Consider the following 18,056-nt stretch of genomic DNA (forward strand, 5'->3'; position numbering starts at 1 on the left):
AGCCGAGTCTGGAACTCCAGTTAATCCCTTATCCAATGAAAACAGGCTGTAATGCAGCTGAACAGCATTTAGCACTGTTGTGCAGTCGCACACACACACACACAAGCACAACTAACTCAATAAAAACCAGAAAGATGCTGTACAATACAAAGAAAGCATGGACGGATAGTCTGAGCTATTAAAGAAACGATGAGCAATTTTGTAATGAAATTCCTAATTTTATTAAATCCAGAAAATAGTTTTGAATACGTAAGCAGTGCATATTAGATATATACGTCACTTTGAAAAAGGTAAGGTGAGCGAAAAATGGCAATTTCATGTGATGGCAACAATGCATGTTATCTGTAATCATTTAAAACTTAAATTTTATGTCCATGTATATTACAGTATTGCGCTTAAGCATGTAAAGCATCTGAAAACACAGACGGCAGTTTGAGCCGAGACATAGGTGAAGATATGAAAGACATGAGAAAAAGCAGCGACAAAAAAATCTTATTGTCTACAATCTACAATCTACAGTAGATGTGACATGCCGTATGTGGTTTCCAATTCAGCAGGTGAATAAAAAAGCAAAAAAAAAGAATAACAAATGAGAACCCGAAGAGCCCTTAAGGGTGTGATAGCTCTTTCTGAATCTGTCTGTATTATTTGACTATAACCCATAATACATTTGATAGATAGTCTGTGTCTTTCAATCATTTTTTTTTTTACTTTCACCGTCTTCAAAAAAAAAAAAAAAATTCACTGTAAAGCTGTTGCGGGCTAATATTGAAACCAAAACAAACCGCTCGTGGTGATGTGACAGATATTTGAGGGACGTTTCTCACAGCTAATCAATTACGGGTGTTCGCAAAAACAAGCTCTGGCACCTTGTCAATGACATCTGTTCGAAATCAGATGAGAAATTATGGTGATGCTCAAACACACATTTACTAAATGAATTCTCAAATGCACCTTATTTGTATGCGAGCGCATGCACAGACACACACATACACACAGTGAACAGTAGTAGTGGGACAGCCGAGGCCTGGACAGCTGGTGTTGTGTGTGTGTGTGTGTATGTAAAAGAGTGTGTGTTTCGGGACGGCGACTGTTAAGGTGATGAGTGTGGAGCGATTTGGTAGCAGCATGAGACAGGTTCTCTCTCAACAGCCTTATCATTCTTTATATCTGTGCAATAACACACACCGTCCAAAGGTGCCATCACACACTCGCCTGTAGTAAAACACAGACACACGCGGCACGCGTGTCCAGAAACAATCACCTAAGCCCCGTGTCACGCTACGGTATATCCGCGCACATCTGGAAAAGTCAGGCAACTGGCATTTATTGGAATTGTCTAAATCGGCGTTAAAATAACATCTGTCTCTGTTTGAACTGGAGAAAACGGGAAGCAGACACACAGCGTGCAAAACACAAACTTCAGAAAGACTCAACCGCATGAATGCAATTTAACAAAGAGTGCATCAATACAGCTACTGTAAGGCTGTCCAACTAAATTACAGTCTAGTCTTATTTAAAAGTCATTGCCATAGAATGAAGTGTGTAAATACATTTTTACCAAAAGCAGGAGTGCGAATCACACCAGACATTTTATGAAATGTAAAATAATACATCAATAATTTCTAAACACTAACAACAGCAAGAAAAAATTAACAATGTTTAAAACTACTTGTGCATTAAATAAATAAAGTATAATGCAAAAACTCGCAGCTTTCCAAATGCACAACAAAACGATAAAAGGGATGAGATGACCCCCGTCGAGGGCTTCAAGGGGGGAGGGATGCGAAAGGAGGGGGTAAACACAATGCTAGCACGTGTCACCCGTAAGTAGCGGAGGAAGAGGTAAAGAGTAAGAGAGAGAGAGAAAGAGAGAGAGAGAGAGGATTGCCTTACCTCGGGTAGGTAGAGGAATGCTGGGGGACACTGGAGGGAGTGTGTAAGCATCCCTGAACCGGAGAGCAAGAGACAGCCTGTGTTGGCCATTGAGCACAGCATGTGGTATCGGGATGTTTTGCGCATTAAGCTGAGGGATCCTTTCTATCTCTCTCTCTCTCACACTCTCTTAATCTGACTAAAAAAACCTCTCTTACTGCTTCCTACAACTGCAGAATGTGCTTTATGCTGTCTGGCTCTGCACTCTTTCTTTCACTGTCTTTCTCTAAAGTGTCTGTCTCTCCCAGCTGTTCTGGAGGTGGGCTGAACGCGAGAGCGCGAGTCGTCTGAATGGTCCCGGGCCCTCTGTCATCGAGGCTCGGCAGCGCACTTTCACTTACACTTACACACACACACATACGGAAGCCAATGTGAGCCCTCGAAGAGAAAAGGGGAGGTTCTGCTCGAGCGAGGCAGAGGAGGAGGAGGAGGAAGAAGGGGGAGATGCTGAGAGGGAGGAGGCAGGAGTTCCCGGGGGTATTCAAAGATCAAACAGCCCCACTGTAGAAAATGAAGGGAATGTATAATGACATCACAACAGCTGATCCCGGCTATTAATTGCAGGCATCTCCGGCGCCGGCCATGTGGCCGTGCTCACATAAAAAATACGCCACTGCTTTTTTATCCAGTTTTTTATCATTCTTAACATTACACTTGAACAATAATGAGAGTTTATTTGTGGCCATCCCAAATCCCACAATTCTATAATTCAAGGTGATTAAAGGTGATGGCCACCAAAGCCAAGATCCAAGATCCTGGGGTGTGGGATAGTGCCAGCGCTGGGGCAGAATATGAGACAGCCCTGGGCCGGTATGGGATATCATGAGCTGGCTTCATTTAGGGTCTTTGGGGGGTTGATCTATTTCTCTTTGGAGGCAGACACACCAGATGTGCCCCCATTATGGGGGAGCAGACCCCCACCGATGTACTGCACTGCAGCCGCCAAACACTACCATGCAACTCGTACCAAACCCAACGCGATGTCCTTTGGTGGACCTTTATTGTTTTGGTCAGAGGGGAATTTTTGCTTTTTAGGGGACTCACTTTCGATTATTGATTTAAGTTAACATAAAACAAAAATCAGAGCTTTGGTTTACTGCTGTTTATTGACCTTTTAGACAAGAGTGACATTTGATTGTAATTCTGTACTCTCTAATGATTTTATTTAATTTGAGGTTTATATAGTATGTCTTTTTTATGGTTTTCTTAGTAATTAAATTGTAAATTATGGTGTTGGTGCTGTTCATTTCTGTCGTAAAAGCTTTTCAGAGCCCGGGATTTACAGATTATTGATGAACTGAATCTATTTAAAAAAGCTTCAGGTGTGTTTAAAAACAGAAATAGTCGAAATAATGAATAAAAATAAGCAGATAATGTTATTTTTAATTTGTTTTTAATTACAAATCAAGCCTTTTTTAATTAAAGCAACAATGTAACTAAACATAGACCACAGATACAATCACACAAAGCAATCTGAATTATTTAATGTCCACCCAACAGATCACAAAATTTACTATGATAATCTGGGTTTTTTTAATTAGTAAAATTTCACTGACAAAATCAAGTCATCTTTTTTCAGACAAGTTCAAATTGTGTAATTTTAATTATTTATAATGACCAACGTGCTGTGTGTATGCCCATCCTGGTGTGTAAGCAAAATTGAATTTTCCGACAGACGTGCAGAGGTTCAAAGTGCAAATGTATCTTTATTTAACGCTGATGAAAAGTCTTAGATTTTAAGCCCTTCATTAATGATTCTTATGACACTGTAGTTTTCTACATGAAAGGCAGTGAATCATCTCATCACACAAAGTGCTGGTGCGCGCATATACAGTACAGTTTGTGGGTATGAGTGTGCATGCTCTTATATATGCATGTCTGAGATTTCCTTTATAGTTACATTGTTGATATCATTTACTTTTATGGGTTTTTTAAAGGTGCTTAAAGAGAATTTTTAATTGAAAAACTGCTGTTTAAATGTATGTCTACAACACTGTGGCAGAAATCAAGCATGCATGCAATCCTTTTGTTTGCTATAATGTGAATGTAAAGCTGTTCTTTAAGGGATCGTTCAGTGGGGTTTTTGCATGCAAAAAAAAGGCACATGCTTAAACAGAGACCAATTTTTACCTCTTTGATCTTGACACAATTTCCCAGATTAATCCTAGTTTTTACAAAAATTTTGAGACAAAACAATGGTACTGATGTATGTTAAGATATGTCAGTGCAAGATATTTTTAAATTAAGGTAGCTCAAACATGCCTTTTTGTCTGGGAAATAAGCCCTGTCTAGGAAACTGTCCCCTTATGTTAAATGACTTGCAAAATGCAAAATAAATCTTTGGTGTCCCTGGAGTGCATATGTGAAGTTTTAGCTTAAAATACCCCACAAATAATTTATTATAGCATGTTAAAATTGCCACTTTGTAGCCACGTTTTTGGGTGTGTCCTTTTAAATGCAAATGAGCTGATCTCTGCTCTAAATGGCAGTGCTGTGGTTGGATAGCGTAGATTTAAGGCAGGGTCCATGATCTTTGTAAGTCAATGTTGATTTTTGAAATCACCTAAACAAACACGCTCCTACTCCAATAGACTCTGGACCTTCTGTTGATAGACTCACCCCACACATACGCAACCCAGACAACGATGTTGGTTAGTAGACACGCCCCTTACTGCTGTTTGGCTACAAATGTGTTTTGGTAGTCGGCTCTCTTTTCCAAAGCGTTTACCAGGTAAAGTGCACTCCGCTTTTAACTCTTTCCCGCAGCGTTTTTAAAAAATTTTGCCAGTCAGAACCAGAATTTTTCATGATTTTCACAAAAGTTTAATGCTTTCCAGAAAATGTTCTTCTTTAAATATATAAAAAAACAATATATCAGATGAAAGAACAGACCCTCTGCTTTCAAACAAAAAAACTGTTTCATCCTACCTTCATTAGTTCTCTTGTAATCACCTCTCAAACATGGGTAGGTTTCTTCAAAAACACCAAATTATGAGCAAAAAACTGAGATAATTCCATTTTTGTGAAGGAGCTTTGATAGAGATCAGATGCAGAGCGATCTTTAAAACATACAAGGAGTTATTTCTCTTTCACGTGAGGCGCTACTCCCGGGTTGTATAAGTTGCGGAATTATCCACCTGGTGGATAATAGCAGTATTGCGGAAAGACAGAAAATCTCGTCATTGACGGGGAAGCGTTTTCTCTTAATTGACGAGATATCTTGTCAATGGCGGCGAAAGAGTTAAGGGGCGCTATATCCCCTTATGACATCACAAGGGGAGCCAAATTTTAATGACTGATTTTTTCACATGCTTGCTAAGTTAATGGGTTAATGGGTTGATCTTTTTTTTTACATTTTATAGGTTGATAGAAGCACTGGGTACCCAATTATAGCACATAAGCATGGAAAAAGTCAGATTTTCATAATATGTCCCCTTTAATGTCAATCTCTGTGTCCCGTCTATACACAATGCCTATATTTTATACAACGTAAACACATTCAGCCATAGTACTACATGAGAAACTTTCAGCTACTGTATGCAAACGCCAAACAAAACAAATAAAAACTCTTCAGCTGAAGCTAAACTGTTGCTCACCTTGTTGTGAAATTTAATGAGGTTTTCATTACAATGTTCAATTTATTAAAATAACAGTCCTGGGACTGCAAAAGCAGGATACTGTGCTGAATTGATCTCAACCATATGATGGATAATCATTCTTAACAAAACTGAAATAAACCTTTGAATGTGTTATAGCTTGGAGTTTTTTCCACACCGCCATTGCTACAAGCTCCATTTGCGGCTGTATAGACACTCAATCAGCGGATACAACTGTAAGATTGTGCCATCCCTGTTGGCAGAGAAACATCAGTGTGGATGAGCATAAAGACCGTATCAATCAAACTACGCCGGCACATCAAAGCCATTCAGGTGCCGTGGCTTACGCAAAACACACCCTTCCATCATCTCCAACACATCACTTCCAATCACAGCGAGAGATTATGAATGTGGGCCAGGGTGGCTCTGTTTGCCTGGTTTTGCTTATCTTTGTGAGATAAGATCTCTTAAATTTCTCCTACACTGTAAGGGAAAAACTGTAAAAAAAAGTCCTAGCTGTCACTACTGGGGCTGTTCCCATTCAAATGTACACATTTGCACCTAAAAAGTTCTTATAAATACCTTCAGGGTACATATTGGTACCAAATGTATACATATCTGTAATTAAATGATACATATTAAGACCTTTTAAAGAGTACTGCCCGAGTGATAGCCTGGGACCATTTTTAACCATTTTTTTTCTGGCAGTGTACCAAAGAGTTTAAATGGGGAATAAATACTCTCACTGCGTTTGAGATTTCTTCTGACAAACATGACCCAAAAATCTCATGCATCTCATTTCATGCCAAGATACCAAATTCTGCGACTTGTCGTTTTTTTACTGTCCTATCTAATAAAGCTATAAAAGCATAAAACGTCAGATTTCAGTAGGAACTTTGGTAACGCTTTAGATTACAGCCCGGAAAGTACTGGGTATGTACAGCGAATTTACAGCGTATGTTTCTGTAATTATAGTTTACTTATGAAGTACATACGTGTAATTATAAGGGAACAATTTATAATAATTGGGGAATAAAGGGGTAACAACCAGGATAAAATACAAATAATATATGCAGTAAAGTACTGTGTAAGTACAGCAAATTTACAGCATACATTTCTGTAATTATAGTGTACGTATAAAGTACATACATGTAATTTTAAGGGAACAATTTATAATATTTTGGGAACAAAGGGGTAACAAGTGCCACTTTAATTTACAGCCTGCAGATGTTGTTTTTACTCTGTAACTACGTGAAACAAGAGGGTAACAAGTGCCACTTTAATTTACAGCCCGCAGATGCTGTCCTTACTCTGTAACTACGTAAAACAAGGGGGTAACAAGCGCCACTTTAATTTACAGCCCGCAGATGTTGTACTTACTCTGTAACTAAGTGAAACAAGGGGGTTAAATTTTTTGACTTTGACTGTAACAACACAAAACAATGGTATATTTACACAGTACACACTCTTAGAAAGGATGTGTTAAGTTTTTAACACATTATGTGTAATTTTAACACATTATGGGCCCTATTTTAACGATCTGAAACGCAAGTGCGAAGCGCAACGCGCAAGTGAGTTTGTGGGCGGATCTTGGGCGCTGTTGCTATTTTCCCGGCGTGAGAAATAACTCTTGCGCCGGGCGCAAATCAATAAGGGGTTGGTCTGAAGTAGGTTCATTATTCATAGGTGTGGTTTGGGCGTAACGTCAAATAAACCAATCAGAACGCTAGCCAACATTCCCTTTAAACGCAAGGGTGCAAGTTCCATGGCGGGTTGCTATTATTATGACGGATTTACCAGGCGCACGCCAGGAGCGGTTCACAGCCGAGGAGACCGACGTCCTTGTACGGGGGAATCCCACGCTTGCCAGCATAAATCGGGCACGCCGTGTAACGGGAGGTGGATCTGCCTCAGGACTTGACGCCAGCAGAGGACATCGCTGCGTCCACCCTCACCGCTGAAAGGGTTTGGGGGCTTTGAAATCGGACCCAAGAAACGCAAGCAAGGTACAACCCCAAAGTACTCTTACAAATCAAGTTCATATACATTAAGGTTTCTTATGAAAACATTTTAATTATTATTTACATAAAATAAACGTAATACAGCCACACAACAAAGTTATGAAAATATTTTAATCGTTATTTGCATGAGAATAAATAAAAACTATCGCCACAATGCTCACCACTATGATTCCCCTTATCTCGTGTATTAATATTTTTAAGTGTAACAATTTATGATTTGCAAAAATAACTGTTGCATCTGTGTAGATTAGATAAGCAAAGTGTATGCGCGTTGTGCACCCTATACATTATGGTCAAGCATGCGCCCTTAAAATAGCATAATGAACAACGCGCAACGCGCCACTGACTTTAAACTTTTTTTTTCTGGTCAGTGGCGCAATTGTTTTTTGAAACTGCAAAATAGCATCAGGGATGGTTTGCGCCGGAACACGCCTCTTTTTTTGCGCTGAACCACCCAGGGAGCGCAAGTTCATTCCCTAGTTTGCCGACGTGCTTCTGTGACGGGAAAAACCCGCTGTGCGCCGGGGCAAAATACGAATGATACATGCGTCACGGACAAAGTCAATTGCGCTGGGTGCAAGATAGAGCCTTATGTGTCATTTTGTGTTGATTTTGTGTTAAAATATAACACAAGATGTGTTAAAAGAACACAAAATGTGTTGTTTCCATAATAACACAGAAGATGACCCAACAAATTCCTGTACTCTTTTTCTTTCTTAATGTAAGTAACCTTTATTGAAAATTCTAAATAAATTGTATCGTACTAATAAATAGCATAAACACATTTACTGAATTTCAAGTTTTGTTGTTTAGTAATCTCCATCATCATGCATCATGAAATGATAAAATATGTACCCCCGGTTGTTAAAAAAATACTTAGCCTTTGCCTAAATATATTTTAATAGCCTACCTTTATTATTCCAAAAATATATGTGGTGTATGACTATGATTGAATGAAAACCCACAGTTTGCAGAATCCATGTGAAAGCAGCCATGGTATGACGGCAGTGCGATCACCACCCACCAGCTATATGTGGAGAGGAGTGTGATCGAGCCAATTCAGTGAATGTGTGTGTTCTCGCTAAATTACTCTCAAACATAAGATTGTTTTGCATGTAGCATATGCTATATCACGTAGGCCTAATATTTGAATCGTTAGTCCGAAGTTATGAATTACTGTATAGATAATTTGTAATTTCCCATGTTTTTAGCAAATAAGTCATACATACCATGTAATATTAAAATAGTTAGCCCTTAGTTATAAAATACTTACTGCATATATTATTTGTATTTTTCCTGGTTGTTACCCCTTTGTTCCCCAAATATTATAAATTGTTCCCTTATAATTACATGTATGTACTTCATAAGTATACTATAATTACAGAAATATACACTGTAAATTCGCTGTACTTACGCAGTACTTTCCGGGCTGTAATCTAAAGCGTTACCGGAACTTTTAGTAGGAACTGAACACAGTTCATCTTTCTTGATCTACTGTATACTCTTACTGTATTTAATTCAATCATATATATGTTTCAATTGCATCTAAAAACTTTGGGTATCTAACAAAAAAAAATCTTCTGGGACGCGTTAAAGGTACACATCTGCTGATCAATGGTGTAGGTTGTCTATACCCTCGTAATTTCCATCATCCCCTGCATAAATGAGTATAGAGGTGTTTTATATGTCTGTCATGTCATTTACTATCTCTGTGAAGAAACCTCTCCGAAGTTCACAGTAAAGTCTGAGATTTTCCTTCTTTTTTTAAACTCCTCCTTAGGAGAGCATAAATGCCCTGTGACATTGAGAACTTCAAAGCAGCGGTGCCGTGACTTCAAAGATGGTTTGAACTCTTTCTTCAGCCTCCCTGTGACAGAGAACGTCTTGTTTATTGACACAATGCAAAAAGCCCAGCACGAGAGATGGGAGGGGGGTTGTGGGTTGGCACGAGGGCAAGAAGGTGGTGCTACGTATGGCGTCAAGGGGACGGGGGATGAGAGTAGAAGGTGGAGAAGCATGTCTGATGCATTCAAAACACAAACGATCATGAAAAGCTATCAGGTCCCAGTGAGCTCCGGACGCACTAGAAAACAATTATATGCAAAAAACCCAGTGGTTGTCTATTGGAAAGTGACTTTCACATACGTCGTCCCTGGCTGGTAGAGCCTACGTTTGAAATACGGAATCAAAGGCGTTAAATCCTGACAGGAAGGAGCCACATTAAGCATTCCTCTACCTTCATCCCCTAAGGTGCTTATCCTCTGCAAAGTGGAACAATAGCAAAGAAGAAAGTAAAACGTGGCTCCTCAGTCTTGAGGTGATTGCAAGACTTACATTTCTCCTGGCATCTGACCTGCTGTAGGCATGAGTTTTATCACTGCCTGGTTTCAACATGGATTGTTGGGTGTCCACTATGTGGAATCGTATTCCAATAACACGGTTTTTCTTATGCCATTATTCTTTTTCAAACATAACAGCAATCCCGTATTATCGGGCTACTGACAAAGCGAACCGCAGAAAAACACGATTTTCATGTTAAATTCATGAAGCTATGTTCTTCTTGTTTTACAGATCATACATGTATAATAAAAGCCAAATAAATTGTCAAGAGTAAAAGGGACACTCCACTTTTTTGAAAATATGCTAATGTTCCAGCTCCCCTAGAGTTAAACATTTGATTTTTACCTTTTTGGAATCCATTCAGCTGATCTCCGGGTCTGACGGTACCACTTTTAGCATAGCTTAGCACAATCCATTGAATCTTATTAGACCATTAGCATTGCGCAAAAAAATAACCAGAGTGTTGCGATATTTTTCCTATTTAAAACTTGACCCTTCTGTAGTTACATCGTGTACTAAGACTGACAGAAAATTAAAAGTTGTAACATGGTTGCAGGAACCATAATGATATTACGCATCAGCCAAAAATAGTCCCCTTAGTAACTTTCCTGTCAGGGGACTATTTTTGGCCAGTGTGTAATATCACTACGCCTGCTGCAGCCATGTTACAGCAAGAAATTCCTTGATTATTATGGCAGAATGAGAGTATAGTTCCTAGCCATATAGAAAATTGCAACATTTAATTTTCTGTCGGTCTTAGTAAACGATGTAACTACAGAAGAGTCAAGTTTTAAATAGGAAAAATATTGAAACTCTTTGGTTATTTTTAGCACGATGCTAATGGTCTAATCAGATTCAATGGATTGTGCTAAGCTATGCTAAAACTGGTAGCGCCAGACCCGGAGATCAGCTGAATGGATTCCAAAATAGTAAAAATCAAATGTTTAACTCTAGGGGAGCTGGAAAATTAGCATATTTTCAAAAAAAGTAGAGTGTCCCTTTAAGAGAGTAATTTGTTTTTTGTACATTTTTACATTCAAAATGTTATGCTAGGCTATTCATATTTTGTTACAGTGAATGTGTTAAAAGCCTTGAGCACGCAAAGTGACACGAAGCTGACAGAATTAGCATTGTCTGCCTCTAAATGTAGTGTAAAATGACTTTAATCTAACTGATCAACACAAAAACAAAGCGCCATAAATACAACTGATTGCTTAGCTACATTAAACGGAGACAACGTTACGAAGAGTCTGCTTTATTAACTGCTCTCATGTGCTCTGCGTGTGCTTAACGTTTTTGTTCTGTATTTTTTTACTTGCATATATTTCTACATATAGGAACACACAGGATATGATGTAAGTTGTTATGGATAGCAAAAAATTAGTAAAAATGAGCTCTCCAACTTAATTTTGTCAGGATCCCGTCTGCCATGTATGTGTTTAGTGTTGTTTCTAGTGACAGGATCCTGACAGTCCCCGCATTGTTGTCTTGTGTTTGTGTCGAGAGCGAGGGGCAACCTTCCGATCTCTCCGATGAAGCCAATACGGAAGTGATTTAAACTGCAATTCATTGACTGGTGGCTAGAAGCTGGCTCCAAAAGGGAGTCAATTTCCATAGACCCCCATGTTAAATGCCCATCTTTAGAGCAGAGAAAATATTTTTACAGCCTGGTACAAAAATTATTTTGGTCTGTATAGCTAATTTTGCCCTTCATGTCAACTGTGAGGAGGGTAAATTTGTTGGTACCTCATCTGTTTAATTTATATTAAGCCCTAAAGTTCTGAATAATTGAGGGTGTGGCCACTTGAGTGACGATTGAATAGCCACTGCTGTCACTAGAGTCGGGCTAGGTGGGCGTGGTTTCAGCAACCAGACACTACGTCCATCTTTTTTACAGTCTATGGTGAAGAGTCATGTGACCTTTTTTATGCGTGCCTTGTGCTCTCCTGTCTTAAATTTTGACCCCGCCCCCCTTGTTTCGTTATTCATCATTAGTTTACGCCATACACCTATCTGCCCTCATTCCCTAGTTCAGTTCTATTTAATGCCATTGTGTCTGCTGTCTTTTGCTGGATCGTTGTATATCTTTGGATACATCGTGTGTATCATGTCTTCCCCTGCCATGTTTATTGTTTGATTTTATTGTCCTGGTTTGCCCCCTCGAGGGTATTTTCTGTTATTAATAAAGCCTTTTGTTATGAGCTCTCTGCAATTGGGTTCTGTCCTCTCTACACATGACAAATTTAGCCTAAATAATGATTCATTTGTTTTCATATTTTATAGACACACGTCCATTTATTTGATATTTTATTGAAAATGCCCTTATATTAATATGCATTGCTTTCTGTATTGCATTCGTTTTGTACATTTACAGGTGCACAAATACTGGCTATTTTTATTTCATTAAGACACTGCTGTGCTCTGTATTGTCCAAGGCTCTGTAAATTTGCACTTAACAAGCCTATATATATTTAGCTGTAATATAGCTTGTTTTAATCATTTAAAATAAGGGGAAAGACATGTAGCACCCTGCATTCTATCCATAGACTGTAAAAAAAGATAGACGTAGTGTCCATGACGTCACACGTAGGTTTCTGAAGATCGTTTTTGAAGAAAAATAGAAGGCAGTGCCTGCAATCTTGGCTGCACCCCGGATAACCAAAATTGGGTTAAGAGGCAGGACGTGGGTGAAGCTGAAACCACGGCCACCTAGCTTGACTCTAGTGACAGCAGTGGCTCTTCAAACTTCACTCAAATGGCCACGCCCTTAATTATGCAGATCTTAAAGGCTTAACATAATTCAAATGGATCAGTTACAAAAAAAATTCACCCCCCTCTCAGTTGTCATGAAGGATATACAGACCAAAAACTATTTTTTGTACCAGGCTTTAAACACTTTCTTTTCTCCTCTAAAATTGGGCATTTTAACACAAGGGTCTATGGGGTCTCTAGTGGCCAGTCAATGAGTTTCAGTTTAAATCACTTCCGTACTGGCTCCATCAAAGAGATCGGAAGGTTGGCCCTCAGTTCCACCTCAGTGCACTTTGTTTTTCTGGTTTTAAATAATTATTTTATTTGAATCATTTTAATAAATAAAGGAGGTAAAACCGCATACCGTGTTAGTGAGCCAAGCAATATCACCGCAAGGGAAATTCCTTGACTGCGACAGCCCTTGGGGTACAACAAAAGGTCTCAAGTTTTTAACTTTAGCTTTGAAGTTAATTGAATCTTTAATTTCTGTGATGCAGATTTTAATTTTTCATCCGAAATCAGTCCGAGATCTAACGTTAATTAGCCGACCCCCTGTTGTTCCATCCCCTCTTTACCCCAATTTTTGGCGCATCCAAAAGAAGCCTCAGGTTGTAAATGACAGGAACGCCATTAGTAGGTTCACCGCTCCAGCATCTTTTCAAATCCAAATCTGTTCAGTTTCTAAAGCACAGCCAGTTCACACGGGGGTCATAACTATTGCATAAGGCAACGCCTGTCCCACCACATTACATATAACAAAGTCGAAATACCGGGTGATGCACTAATCTCCTGTTTCATTGCAGCACGAGAAACCACCGTGTTTTGCGCTGGGGGACGTTTCATCATACACAACAAACCATTATATAGCTGTAGCTTATGACTACCTGAGGCCTGCTAGTCAAGACTGCTGGGTACTTATTGTCTCACATCTTGCTGAACAGCAGTGGGGTTCCACAATGAATAAACCTCTGGCATGATGATTGAGAGCATGTGCTTATTTTTTCATTTCACTGCACGAAATTGAATTTGACTTCACACTGCGCCATATTGCATTAGCTCAAAGGGTAACTTGTGATTACCCAGAGTACAATGGGTTTATTAGGGCATAATTGAAAATATAATTGTAAGTAAATTAGCTCACTATTGTGTGAGTGTATTTTGAAGCGATTAGAGCCGAGAGGAGCTGTGCGATGAGTCGAAATGAAGGAACTAATTATTGATTTGGGAATCTTGGACCGCGTTTGTAATTTCCCGTGTAAAACTTGGGTGGCAGGGTAATGCATGAGAACAGCGACGTATATACAAGAAAGATAACTGTGAATTGGTTTTCTTTTGATATTTGTTTGTTTTGTCTCCTTCTGTGCAGTACAAACAATCTAAATTCTTCAACAGCATGCCCAGATTGTATCTGCAGATGTTTTATTTTTTTTCTGTGGATTTTTGCAGAATAAATTTAAACATCAAACATCACATTAGCTAAAATATTCATTTAATAAACACATGGGGTGCAGAATCTGTGCAACTTTATAAAATCTGCTGAGATTTCTGTATTTTTTGTGCTGTGTTTAAAAAAAAATTACTAAAATAAGAAAAAATATGATGTTTATTTTTTATTTGTCATCATCCTACACCTTCTAAATGATCTTGCTTCAAGGATATTCAGATATCTGCTTACTAGAAAACAAAACAAAACTTCAGATTAAGAAGGATTTTTGCAGTGCACATCATATGAGGTGTCTTGAAAATGGGTTTTACTGCCATTGTAATATCAGAAAGGAAGATTGAGGCACGGAGAGAGTCACCATAGAATGAGAGAGACCATGTAACCTGTCCCTCAGGCATTAATCTCAATGTAAAGGTGTGAAGTTTAAAGTTTCAGAATAGAATTAGATGACAATAGAGGACTGGAGGGACGTGGTGGTATTGGTATGAGGGAAGCGCCAACTCAGGGTAAATTACTGTAATATTTCTACATAATATCGTTTCCCACCTGCTTGTCTCCATCCCCTTCACCTGAAATATCGGTGTGGCTCGCTCTCGGCGATGAGGCCACAAAATCCAACCGTGGCACCCATAAACACGACACTATTTCTCATTTCTTTCTCACTCTCTCCCTCACTGCCTTACTGGCCCAGGGGCTTCCCGACCCTTGTAATGTTGAGCAAATCTGTTCAAAGTTCATCCATCATTTGGGCAGCGCACTGAGACAGCACTCCATCGGTCTCCTCTACCGCTCCATCATGCTTTCCATCACACACGGTTTTCTTTTCTCCTCGCCCTCCCAAAAAAAAAAACTTCAGAGACTCTGCAAGCCTTTGAGGTGTGGAGACACAGTGCGAGAAGAGAAGAGCTCTGTGTGCGTACAGCGTCTTCACAGCAAGAGTCTAAAGCGACTACGCCACTTCGGGATTTATTTTGAAGACATACTGTACAGTCTTTTGCTGACGTCACACAGAAATGCATTTCTATCCGGTTTGTTCTGATTCACCGAGCTACAATACACGCCTGATGGAGTTTAAACATTTGCATTTCTATGAAACAAATGCATGCAAGATATCGAGGCAATGGTGCACCATGGGAAACAACGCTTTGCTGTACATGCAACGTGGTTTGCAAATTCTCACAGGGAAACCCCAAACCCCACACTTAAGTTAAATCGTCAACACATCTCAAGATGATTGTTAAGTGCACCCAAGAGCTTTTAAGCGTCTGCATCAATGCCTCACCGTTTTTACGTTACGCAGAGTTCAATTCTCGAATTATGATCATACGCTATGTGATTTTCACTTTTTGCGAATATAGCTTTGAGCTGATCTCCGAGGTCGTAAAAATTCTTATGGAAACTATTATGGAAAAGAGAGGGATATGAACAGACAGAGGGTATGAGGTGGAAATGAAGAGAGAGAGAGAGAGAGTGAGAGAGAAAGAGCGAGAGAGAAAGATGAGGAAAAGTGAGAGCGCGCACCCAGACGGAAACAACGCACCTTGGCCTGCCTGACATAGCCCTATTACCATAAACTTCATTTTTCTCCCTGAACACTCAGTAAATAAGAGCAGGAATAAGTGAACGAGACCATCAGGCGTTTCCAGGAGGAAATAGAAAAAGAGGAGGAAAGGGGAGCTGCCGAAGGACTCCGACACAGGAGATGTCTTGTACAATCGAGGAGCTCAATAATATCAATCAAGCATGACGTGTAAATTTTCTTTCTCGTGACTGTGTTGATTTATCCTCATCCTCGCAGGTAATTCAGCTTGCCTCCAAAGACCATGCACGCTTATGCTGTATATACAGTTTTTTTAGCTCCCACCCACCTCAATTTTTAAATTGTAAAAACATTTAATGTACCGTTTATGTTTGACTTTGGTGGTTTAAGAATTCAAATGGGGAACTTTTTCAAATTAAACCACACCAACCCATTTTTGGACCACTTTTATACATTTAAAATTCTGCTGGGTTATTTTTAACCTAATGCTGGGTAAATATTGGACAGAACACATGTTGGGTTATTAATGAGACTTATTCTGGGTTGTTGGGTTCATTCAACTCATGGCCGTTATCAACAACGCATCATAGTTTTTTTTATGAACCAACATGTGTTCTGTCCAATTTATCCATCATTGGGTTAAAGGGGTCATATCATGAAAATCTGACTTTTTTCATGTTTAATTGCAATGACTGGGTCCCCAGTTCTTCTATCAACATAAAAATGTGAAAAAGATCAACCCAGTAACTTTGTTTTCACTGTAACAAATTTCTGTAGTTTTCACAGCATTATTACTGTAAAATGAGCAAATGCTTACTGTAGACCTTGTATACAGCAAGTTGCTGTAGATCTGCAAAGCATCATGGTCTTTTTTCAACGGCGGGTAAATTCTACAGTAAAAATATTTTTTCTGTGAATCACAATACAGCAATTTCTAGAGGATTTTTTTCTTCAGCCAAGGAAAGCTACGAGATTCCACACTTTCATCTGAATTTTTACTTCAGAAAGGTAAATTTGCTAATTTAATTCCAAAGTTTACTCTTTAAAGGCACCTGTTTATTCAACTTTAAGAGTGCACTGAGAGAGAGGAGTAATGAGCGGCACACTTCCTAGTAAACCCGTCTCGTGTGTGCATTTTGCAATTTTATTACCACAAATATATTTTTCTGCATGATTTCGATATATTTTCTAGTCTGGCAACATTTTATAACGTCATAGTTAAGAGAAGGAAAATAATTTAATAATAATAGTAATTGGCCGTGTCTCAATGCGAAGGCTGCAGCCTCCGGAGGTCGCATTTCTCGGCTGCATACGTCATCAAAACTGTCTTGTTTCAGAATATTAACAATTATAAAGTTGACTGATATTCTAAGTTAATAGTAAATTGTTTAATATGCTTCTGACTTGCGAATCTAATGGTCAGTTAACTTAAATATCCTAGGGTTGATGACGTATGGACCCTGCATTTGGGAGTGCAACGATCTCCGCAGGCTGAAGTCTCTTGAGCTGAAAGAAAACGCAGCTGAGGAGATATGAGGTAAGACTTATCCGGCAACATTACATTTATAACGTCTTTAATTTAATTATAGCGTTAGCATTGTGAACCAAAATTAATTTAAAAGTGTGTATTTTTGTATTTATTGGCGCGATATTCGTTTAAATCTCTCGTTTTTTTTTTCTGTTGCTCGCTTACGTTGCTGCCTGAGGAAACGGACATAAAGTTAAGCGGGCCGACTCGAAAGAAAACACAGTAACACACATTTTTCATAGTTTCACGATTTTTCTGAACTTCATTGGAGGTCAAACTGCAGAAACTATAACGTTAGATTGTTAATAGCCTAATTTGAAGTGTTATACCCGACTTTTGGGAGCATATTGTATAAATATTTGTCTTATCTGGCGACATTACATTTATAACGTCTTTTATTTGATTAAAGAGTACCTAACGTTAGCATTGCTGAATTCAAAATAGTTTGAAATTGTGTATATATATTATAGTATTATAATATTCTCGCACTGTATTAAGATATTTCGAGATCTTACTCGTTCTTTTATTCACCTCTTTTTTTCCCCTTTCAGACTGCAGACAAGAGCCATCGACCATCGTTCCAGGTACATAAGTTACATGAACTGGCATGCATGATGATTTTCAAATGCAAGCAATGTTGTTTATTCTATGATTTATATATAAATTAATATATCAAACATGTTAAAGTGCACAGAAACCATGCAACAGGAAGAAGCTGTTTTTCTCTTGGTTGATGCAAGTTATTTTTGTACAGTATTGACACACTTTTTCTCTTATGAATATTGTACTTGTGATTTCTAATAGTTTTTATTAGTTTGTTTATTTTGTGTTACAGGAAACTTCCACCTAAACAGATGCTGAGGCCCAGATTTCCCTGCCAAGCACTCCAAGGCTCATCATG

At 38.8% G+C, this 18,056-nt stretch overlaps 1 protein-coding gene across 5 annotated transcripts in view; it reads right to left on the reverse strand.

Moving 5' to 3' along the window:
- rbfox3a (RNA binding fox-1 homolog 3a) overlaps nt 1-18,056 on the reverse strand; it is a 622,611-nt gene that overhangs the window by 123,935 nt on the left and 480,620 nt on the right. Inside the window, exon 1 of one of the 5 annotated variants that reach the window (XM_065262752.2) lies at nt 1,897-2,522. The exons of the other annotated variants lie outside the window; for them this stretch is intronic. Coding sequence (XP_065118824.1) covers nt 1,897-2,022 — 126 coding nt within the window. The 5' untranslated portion in view covers nt 2,023-2,522. Of the gene's footprint in view, nt 1-1,896; nt 2,523-18,056 lie in introns of those variants that run through there. 5 annotated transcript variants of the gene reach the window in all.

This window comes from Paramisgurnus dabryanus, chromosome 1 (assembly GCF_030506205.2).
Source record: "Paramisgurnus dabryanus chromosome 1, PD_genome_1.1, whole genome shotgun sequence".
Classification (NCBI taxonomy): domain Eukaryota; kingdom Metazoa; phylum Chordata; class Actinopteri; order Cypriniformes; family Cobitidae; genus Paramisgurnus; species Paramisgurnus dabryanus.